The 10,548-nt window shown below is 32.0% G+C and overlaps 2 protein-coding genes across 2 annotated transcripts in view; one reads left to right on the forward strand and one right to left on the reverse strand.

Annotated features, from left to right (window-relative positions):
• The window catches only part of HELRODRAFT_159588 (hypothetical protein), a gene marked incomplete at both ends in the record, with an annotated part of 5,010 nt that extends 4,278 nt beyond the window's left edge, over positions 1–732 (reverse strand). Inside the window, 2 exons of the mRNA XM_009011466.1 lie at positions 466–554; positions 724–732. Coding sequence (XP_009009714.1) covers positions 466–554; positions 724–732 — 98 coding nt within the window. The remainder of the gene's footprint in view (positions 1–465; positions 555–723) is intronic.
• Positions 733–4,606: 3,874 nt separating this feature from the next.
• On the forward strand, positions 4,607–6,101 carry HELRODRAFT_159589 (hypothetical protein; the record flags this gene model as incomplete). The annotated part of the gene is made up of 3 exons (XM_009011467.1): positions 4,607–4,617; positions 4,910–4,984; positions 5,741–6,101. 3 exons carry the CDS (start codon positions 4,607–4,609, stop codon positions 6,099–6,101), a joined length of 447 nt encoding a protein of 148 aa, XP_009009715.1.
• Between the last annotated feature and the right edge of the window lie 4,447 nt (positions 6,102–10,548).

A 10,548-nucleotide genomic window follows, 5' to 3' on the forward strand; every position in this document is an offset into this window, starting at 1 on the left:
CAACCACAAAACAAAGAACATACAATTAACACAAACAAAGAATAAAACACTCAAGAAACACGAACTAACGACAAATTACACGGCAACTCATTTTTACACACGCCAAACACTTATACATCAATTACATGCATTCAACTATTTGAAAGAATTACAGTTGTTTCGCTTAAATACACAAACACACACACATACACACTATACATACCACACATACACACACGCACATACACACAAACTAACACGAAAATGTATGCACATGCTTATACAAACTGCCACACTAACAAACATACACTCATTCACATACACACGCACACATACACACAAGTACACACTCGCACACGAAAATGTATACACATACATATACAAACTCCTACACAAACTAACATGCACACATTCACACACACATGCACACAACACACGTCACACTCATATAAAAGTACTTGATAACATCATTGCTGCACTAGACACATGTTGTATTTATGTTTCACCGTAATATGCTTGCCTGCTTGCATACCAACCAAATGACTTGTGTAACGCGATGCTAAGGAGTTGCGTGTCTGTGTGTGTGTGTGTGTGTCTGTGTGTGTGTGTGAAAATTTTTGTATCTATATGTGTGTACCTCCAGGATAGTTTGTGTATGTATGTGCTTGTGTAAGTCCTTTGTTCATTAATATGCAAATTTGTTTGTGCTTGAACATGCGTATGCATGCGCATGTGTCTGCTTACATTGTTCATAATAATTGTGAAGTTGATATATTTTATCTGCCGTGTGTGTGTGAACGTGTATGTACTTCATGTATTGCATATTTAAATATACTAATTTTTAGGTTTACAAATTAATTTTCCAGGTAGATTATTTCATTTTAAAGCCAATCAATATGCGAAGATCTTTTTTGAAATTTCGGTTTGCGTTTTAAACATGCGTTGATATTACGCTTGCTGTTAGGCTTTAATTTGGGTTCAACATTTTGTATTATTTCAAATAATGTTGTTGATGGTGATGGCGCCGGGTTATAAACCTAGCAGGACAAATACCGGGTGCCGATAAACAATAAATCTTCGGAAGCACACAAATGTAAACAATGACGTCAGAACGGAAGTCACGTGGTTGTGATGATGATTGAGGAATTATGTCTGACGGTTCAATGCAAAGATGGCACATGCTATTTATTATTACAGCTATTATTGTTGTAGTTGTCTTATGTTTTTGTTTGTGTTGATTTTTTTCGTGTTGTTGTTTATAAAGATGATTTTTGATGTGTTCAAGTTGTGAAAGTTTATGCTGAAGTTGATAGTGTTCGCATAAACGACGTTGTTGTTGTTGTTGTTTATGTAGATGTTTGGCGTTTGAGTTGTTCGTTTTCATGTTTATGTTTGTTGTTGTTGTTGTCGGCTGTTCTATGTTTATCCGGCTGATGCTGCTTACTGATGTGGAAAAAAATTGATTGATGAGAGCTATGGATAGATAGATAGACAGAAAGAAAGAAAGACAGAAAGAAAGACAGACAGATAGATAAATAAATCGATAGATAGATTGTCTTTAAAAATTTGTTGTTAACCTAACAAATTTTGTAAAATGAAAATACAAAATTAAAGATAAAACTAATTGAAAACATTGGCATGTTTTTTTCACAAAAAAACTTGTTAGGAACTCTATCCATAAAAAAATTATTATTTGGAATTTGGTGGCAAATTACTTATCTTCTGCAGGCAGTTATAATCTTTCAATCATTTTCCAAAATGTAATTTTTTAATCTTTTTGATTTATCTCGGACAAAAAAATGAATATAACGTTTTTTTTCCAGATTATAAGCACTTCTTTCAATAATATCCATTCGGATAAGATCGGGAAAGGAAAGAAAAGGAAACTAATGTATACTTATATGTATGTATGTGTATGTATGTGTAAGTATGTGTGAGTATGTATGTATGTATGTGTGTGTGTATACGTATGTATGTGGTTACTGCAATAGAATTCTATTTTCGCGATGATGGTGACGACGACTATGACGATGAATATCATTTGATGGCATATTTAGAGGCTTGAATAATTTTTGAATTGAGGAGATTTAAAGGTTATTCTTCATTGTTGGCTGCCCGTCGTCTTGTCTGTCTGTTTGAATGCTCGTCGGTCTGTCTGTTTGTCTGTCTGTCTGATTGCTCGTCTTTCTGTCTGATTAGACGTTTTTTTATCTCACTCACTGTTCATCTGACTGATTAAATGGATGATCAGATGAAAATAATGTAAATGTTTTTTACCAAATGTAAAATTGAACCATCCATCAATAAATATTTATGGTAAAACTAATTGCCAAAATGGGCAACTGAAATAAAGCAGTGTGTTATTTTTAGTACTACTACTAAGATGAAAATGTTGTTGTTGATGATGAAAATGATGATGATGATGGTGATGATAATGATGACAATGATGATGATGGTTCTCGTAGTTTTGTTAATGTTGTTTATGTGGCTTTGTTGATAGTGATGATTATAAGGATGATGATAATGATAGCTTTAAAAAAAATAAAACTTCATTCATTCATTCTTTTAAAAGTTAATTAGGAGATAAATGATGCAGCGCTTTATAATTGTGTTGTCAGTTTAAATGACTATGCCTACAAACAAGATGATAATAATGATGATGTTTACGCCTTTAATTTTATAACGATGACGTCATCTATCATGTTTAGAATGATGATGTTTTTGGGGTGTTGATGATAATTGTTATAATCATTACAATGTTTAAAAGCTACTGCTGCTACTACTACTACTACTTCTACTACTACTACTACGTCGGTGATGACAGTGATGATGGTGACCTAAATGATGATGATGAAGAAGAAGAAGAAAATAATGATGATATTGATGATGAAAACTTGGATGATGACAATGACGACTAAGATAGTGATAATGATGACGACTCAGATGACCATGATGGTGGCCTGGATGACGCTGATGTGATAAAGATGAAATGACGAATGTAACAAAGGAAGATGACGATGACGAAACTCGACAACGATGACGACGATGAGAGAGCCCTTGAAAATAACATATAAAACAACGGAGCACGGACGTGGAGAACTAGCTTTTATGCATAAAAGCATTCCAAGCTTGCTTGTCAACTATGTTTGTCGTTGTATTTAGGGCCGTTGGTGGGGCTGCTTATACTTTTATTATTACTACTATTACTGTTTTTATTATTGTTATATTATTATTATTATTATTACTTTTATTATTATTTATTTTAAATATAATTTTTTCATTGTCAGTAAAATTTTTTCATTAATATTGTTTATTATTATAGTTATTATTTGGTTAATATTGTTATTTCATAATAATTATTATTTATTAAATATATCATTATTATATAATTACTTAATTATTATGGTTGATTTAATTGTATTTGTTTGTTAATAGTCATCTGAAGTTGATATAGTAATATTAGTACTTTTATTAATTAAGTTATAAAAAGTTGATTGCTAATTCTTAGAATATGTAAATGATTTTATATTGTTTGGCGTCGAAAATATTAACCTTCATAGAAATGGTTTACGATTCATTATCTTTGGTGTCATCATCGTCGTCTTCGTCACCACCACCTCCATCATCATCGTCATTCTCATCATCATCATCATCATAATTGAGATCATCGTCGCCGAACATCAACCAAAACCAACAAACATCAAGAAGCATACAAACATCAAATATACAATCCCATACAAAACGACCAAGCATACAAAACTGCACAAAAGCGTACATTCGTTAACAAGTTGCGCCAAACATATACACATAAACATTATGTCAATCGCATACAAATGCGACAAAAACACATACAGACAGACACATACAAACAAGCACATTCACATAAATAGAAACCCATACAAACATACACATAACAGTGAGTAAGTGAGTTAATTATAAAGCGATGTAGAGAGGTTATTGCTCGAGTTTATGACCACTGTTTCAATTGCACGCGGAATCCTTCGTTTGAACTGTTTGCAACATCAACATTCATTTCGCACTCTTTGTCATCATCATCTTCATCCTCATCTTCATCATCATCATCGTCGTCATCGTCATAATCATTATCTTCACTATCTTTATCATCATCTCTTATACAAGCAATTATATGTGTAAAAACGAACTTAAATAAAAACTTAAACAAAACGTACACACACACACAGACACACACACACACAGACACACACACACACACACACACACATATACGCATGTAAGTCTGAAACGTAAACGCGAACAATTAATCAACTGCATTGTGAGATAGAAGCAAAAATAACTTTATGCACGTTTGGGGTATATCTCTTCAGTATATTATCATCATCTTCATCATTTTAATCGGCGTCATCATCAACGTCATCATCAGCATCTTCATATACCATCACATCGGTCTAGTAGCCATCACCATCATCACAATTGGCATCGTTAAACAAAAACTAACCACTAGCAACAACAACAACATATAACAACAACAACAACATCAACATCACATCACAACAAACTTCATCCAAACTAGACCACCCCAAACTTTAACAAGATTAACGTCAAGGCGCCGAAACCGAAATTTTATTTTAATAAAATTTTCCATCAGATGTCCAGCAGGTGGGAATATAAAAAACATCAACAACAACGTCAACAACAACAACATCATAAACCACATCATAAACAACAGTAACAGCAACAACAACAACATCAACAACTCTTAACGACATCTTTTATAATTTAAACTTCAAATTTCCTTTCTCTAAAAATTACTGCGTAAGTAAAACATTTCTATAAAAAGTGAACAACAACCAGACGACACCAACAACCGCAACAACAGCAACTACTCTATAAATACAATTTACAACAACAAAAACTGCACCTACAGCAACAACAACAACAACAACAACAGCAACAACAACAACAACTTTGTAAGAAAAAGTGTCATTGAAGAGTGGAGTGAAGCACCAACGCTAATGCTACTCCAGTACGGAGCCTAAAAATGTGAAAAATTAAATAAACAAATTATCAGGATTAACTCGGTTTGAAATAATTCTAAATTTACGTTGTGGTCCAATAAACAGAACAATAATAATTACATTCAAATAAGTAACCTTAATAAAAACATTAACATTAATGACAATGCTAATCATGACATTAACAAATGTATTAAACAAAATTTTCGTGACATTTTTTTAAATGAAACAAATTGAACAAAAATGTTTTTTTTAAATTACGTATCTCAGCCATTATAAACACAGCTAAACATTTTAAAAGATCGTCATAATGACATTAACACAAAACTTGCAGCATTAACAACACTGGCCACCTACAACATTAACACCAACACCATTAATAACATCAATAACATCAGTGACATCAGCAGTAGAAGTGCAAGTACGTAATATTTTTACTTGTTGGTTAATTGTAAGTTATTCTCGTTAGGGATAGCAGGTAGGATTACTCCACAGAATTAAATAAAACGACAACTAGAAAGTTTGGTGCATTGCGGTTTTACCAACAAAATAAAAGAAAAATCTTGACAACTCTATGGTAACAACAACAACAACAAAAACAACAACATAAACATTAATCTCAACACAAACATATCTACCTAATCAACCAACTACGTATCATGAAACTATAATCTGAACAACAACATTAATAATAACAACAATATCATCAACAACAATATCATCAACAACAACATTATCTACAACAACATCCACAACAACATCCACAGCAAGATCGTACTCGACAACATCAACAACCACAACATCAACAACCACAACATCAACAACCACAACATCAACAACCACAACATCAACAACAACAAAAACAGCAACAACAACCAAAAGCAACATGGACGATTTCCACAAACAAGTGACACCAATGGTGCTGAAAAAGTTGCAACGCCGACGCACAGCTCTCATCTGTTTACCGGAAACGGAAACGACAGCAAACAACAAAACGACTTCTGGTCAATCAAAGACAGTGAAACTGCACAAGGACCTCTGCTATTCAAATTCAAGTCCCTGGCCTGCGAGGTTAACTATTGTTCATTGTTGTTCAATTTTCCGATGTTGTTCAATGTTTGCATCTGAATGGAATTTAAAATGAGATCGCGGGAAAATTAATTTCTGAATAAGATCTTGACCAAAATTGTTTTTTTTGTATGTTTCTTATTTAGTGTTTTTGTAATTTAAAAATATTTTAAACTTATCTTCATTGAATTATTTTGATTTTCTTTTTTTCATTTGTTAATAAAAACAAAAGGGAAAAGTTAATGGAAATAAAGAAAAATAAACTATATATACCAATGATGCTCTGCAGTAATTTGTACCCTATTGTAAACACTAGAAATATTTGCTACAATTTTAAAATTGAACTTCACATATAACTACTAAACTAGTAAATATGAATTTAGCAGTTTCTGTAATAGTAACTGGAAAAGTAGCTGGAGTAGTAATAGTAGTATTGCGAAACGTCTTTTTGAACCAAATCCATTTTCTCAAAATTGGGATCACAACTTGACAGGATTCGATGAAAATGATTGAAATATGCAGGTCGGTTGGTTGATTGCTCCATTGGTTGGTTGGTCGATTGGCTGGTTAGTTGGTTGGTGTAAGATACATGTAACATGCCAATTTTTTTTATCCATATTTTGAGAGGCGTGTGTGTTAGATAGAACAATTTTTTTCAGTATTTTTTTCTTCATTTCCGTGATGAGGCTGTTGATGTTGACGGCTCCTGACATTCCAACGTTCCCCTTCATTTAATATTTCGTGTTTTTTCTCCATTTATATTTTCCGTCTGCTTTTCAGTTATCAATTTAATTTTTGTGCGTAAAAATTTTCGGTGAGTTTGTGAAAATTCAAATTTAGCAACACTTTTAATTTTAATGAAATTATCTACGTGCATATTTTAACGATGGAAAAAATTTAACGAAAATAACCTTAAAAGTTATTTTCGATTTTTTAATTAATTTCCGATAACTTTTTGATGTTCTTGCCACCGTCACTCTTGATAATTTTGCAGAAATGGTTCAGTTTTATAGTTGATAAAGTTAGAACGAGAAGAAGTTTCGCTTGTAACGTATCAAGAAGTTGTGTGTGGAATACTAACCAACCACGTAAATAGATGCGTATTTGAAGATAATTAACATTTTACCATTTTGCAAACGTGCTACCAGCTGACTCAAACCAATTATTCAAATGCAAACAACATCAAAATTATAACATAGCACCTTCGTAGGTCAGATAAGCTGATTATGGAATTTTTATTTTCAACAGCTTCGAAGCTGCATGTGGTCGACATAAATGAAACACTGTTTTTAGTAGTAGTAGCAGCAGAAACAGCATCAGTAGTATTAGTAGTAGCAGCAGAAACAGCATCAGTAGTATTAGTAGTAGCAGCAGCAGCAGTATTAGTATTACTACCATGATTGCTACTAACATATATTTAGTTCTTCGTGAATAATTTGAAGATGATGAGGCATCAATCAGTTGCATTTTAAAACAGCTTATGATAGTCAAAATTTTAAGAAAATTTACGAGCTGTTTCGTTTTTTTTAGGCTCCCAATTCATGTTACTGAGTATCTAGAAATAATTGTATGCATAAAAATATTCACGTACACACGTATACGTGCACTCATACACCAAACTAAAATCTGATCCAGTCTATGTCAAAGGTCAACTTAGTCACGTGAGTTATTTTTAAGATTTCATTGGAGAATAGCTTTTGTATTCATTTGAATGGGTCATCATTAAAATGGCACGCACGTCATGTTTTGTTGATTTTTTATTCAATTTGAATATGTTAATTGATTGATTGATTGATTTGATAACCGGTTAATTGATTGAACGATTCATTGATTGATTTTTTGATATACAATTGAAGTTCATACTAAGATAAATGAAGTTTTTAAAGCTTTTGTGGAATAGGTATCAAAAAAGTTGCTATATTGCTCAAAAATATCTATAATGATAAATGATTACATTTTGTTTTTTCACATATTTAAAACAAAATACAATATTTTGAACTAAACTCACTGAAACACTGGAAAACATTTGTTTGAAAAAGTTAAAACATTTCGAAATATTTTGGAAGAATAAAAAACAGTTTAAATTAAAGCCTCAAGTTTTATAGACTACTACATAGTTAAAGCATACCTACTCTATTACTCTTGTAATGATAAATTACAAAGATCCTGCCCTGATATTTGTTTGTTTGTATGTATGTGTGTGTGTGTGTGTTTGTTTGTTTGTATGTATGTATGTATGTGTGTGTGTAAGTGTATAAATGTGTAAGTGTGTGCCTGTGTATGATTGTATTTTCATTGTCAATATTATTTCTATCTACTCGTTACTACTGTAAAAGACCAATCCTGATGTTTTGTAACTGCGTTCATTCTGTTCTGGTTAACTACAGCAATTAAACACGCTATAAATTTTTACTACTACTACTACTACTACTACTACTACTACTACTGCTACTACTACTACTACTACTACTACTACTACTACTAATACTACTACTACTACTATTAGTGTTACTACTACTATTTTTACTACTACTACTACTACTACTACTAATAATAATAATAATACTTTATACTATTTTTAATACTAAAACTACTTACTACAGTTTTTTAGCAGTTATATAATTACGAATAATTCAATCTATGTATAGAGTGGTAGTAGTAGCAGCAGTAGTAGCAGCAGTAATAGCAGCAGTAGTAGCAGCAGTAGTAGCAGCAGTAGCAGCCACATGCCATACTTCACAATCATAACCTCATCTTCACGAACAAAACGTGATGAATGGCCGAATGAACGCAAACAAATCACTGAGGTGTCAAATTGCTGGCATGGACCCTCTCGCAAGCTTCTTTATTTAAAAGTTTCAAAAGTAATATTTTGAATAAAAAAAGGTTTTTCTGATTTTAAAACAAAATTTAATGGATCGTTGAAAAACAGAAGCTATTAATTTGATAATTTGATATTAATTTAATTGTCTACTGATTAAACGTTCAGGAACTTAAATTGAGAAAAATAATGTTTCATTAGAGTCTCATTGTTACATACATACACATTCGATCGGGTTCCTAAGCTCAGCGCACATTGGTGAACTCTCTCTCTCTCTCTCTCTCTCTTTCTCTCTCTCTCTCTCTCTGTGTGTGTGTGTGTGTGTGTGTATGTGTGAGGTGATCGGCCTTGTTAGCTGGAGTTGATCCAAATTTAAAAAAAAATGATCACGCGATAAAATGATTTGTGTATAGCCGTTGTGCGGTTACTATGTAAGTAATTGCGTGACGACGATGACGTGATGATGACGTGATGATGATGAAGATGATAATGTGATGATAACAATTACGTGATGATGATGATGATGATGACAAACTACAAAATGATGATAACATTGACTGGTAATAGCACTAACATCGGTGTTACATTTCATACTGGTCTAAAAATTTATAAACACGATCCAGATAATCTAGATCTAGCTGACAGAAGAAAATTTTTTAAAATCATGCAATAACATTAGCAACAAAACATAAAATTGACAGTAACATAAAAAATAACACATCAAATATTACAAAAAATAACACATCAGAATTTACTTGCCAACTGTCACAACATTTTAATAAACTGCTGACAATATAAACCAAAGATAAAAATATCTGACAACAAAATCTAGTTGTAGTAGTAGTAGTAGTAGTAATAGTAGTAGTAGTAGAGTAATAATAGTAATAGTAGTAGTAGTAGTAGTAGTAGTAGCAGTAGTAGTAGTAGTAGAGTAATAGTAGTAGTAGTAGTAGTAGTAGTAGCAGTAGTAGTAGTAGTAGAGTAATAGTAGTAGTAGTAGTAGTAATAGAGTAGTAGTAGCAGTAGTAGTAGTATTAGTAGTCAAAACAGCAGCAGTAGCAGTAGTTAAAATAGTAGTGTCTCTATTATATATGGCCATAGAGTAATAGAAAATATTGAGGAAATATACATCATGCACTGTCGCTTATATAATACACACACTTATCAACGCGCGCGTGCGTACACAAACACACACACACGTGTACACAAACATCTACACACATACACCAACAATATAAGACACGTATAAATGTTGTTTGCATGTAGGTCGGAAAGTGCTATATACATCTTGGCGGATAACAAATTTGAATTAAAATAATGAATATAAAACATATTTAATATAATATGTTATATATAATATATAATAATACAATAATAATATTGTAAAATATAACCGTTATATAATTATATAATATTCATTTGTTCATTCATATGCTCCTTTATATGTTCGTTTACATGTTCGTTTATATGTTCGTTTGCTAGTTTGTTCATTCAACCGCTTACTTGTTCATTCCTATTTTTATTCATGTTTTCTTTCCAAATCTGGTTTTCAAACTCAATTAAAATGCCGACAGCAATTGAAATGGCATTGGAAAAAGGAGCCTGGATTGAATGAGAGTTGCTGCAATGAATAAAACGCGCTCTTCAATAGGTCTCTTTTGAATTATAAAATTTTATTGTCAGTAA

This window comes from Helobdella robusta, assembly GCF_000326865.2.
Source record: "Helobdella robusta unplaced genomic scaffold HELROscaffold_1, whole genome shotgun sequence".
Taxonomy (NCBI): Eukaryota; Metazoa; Annelida; class Clitellata; order Rhynchobdellida; family Glossiphoniidae; genus Helobdella; species Helobdella robusta.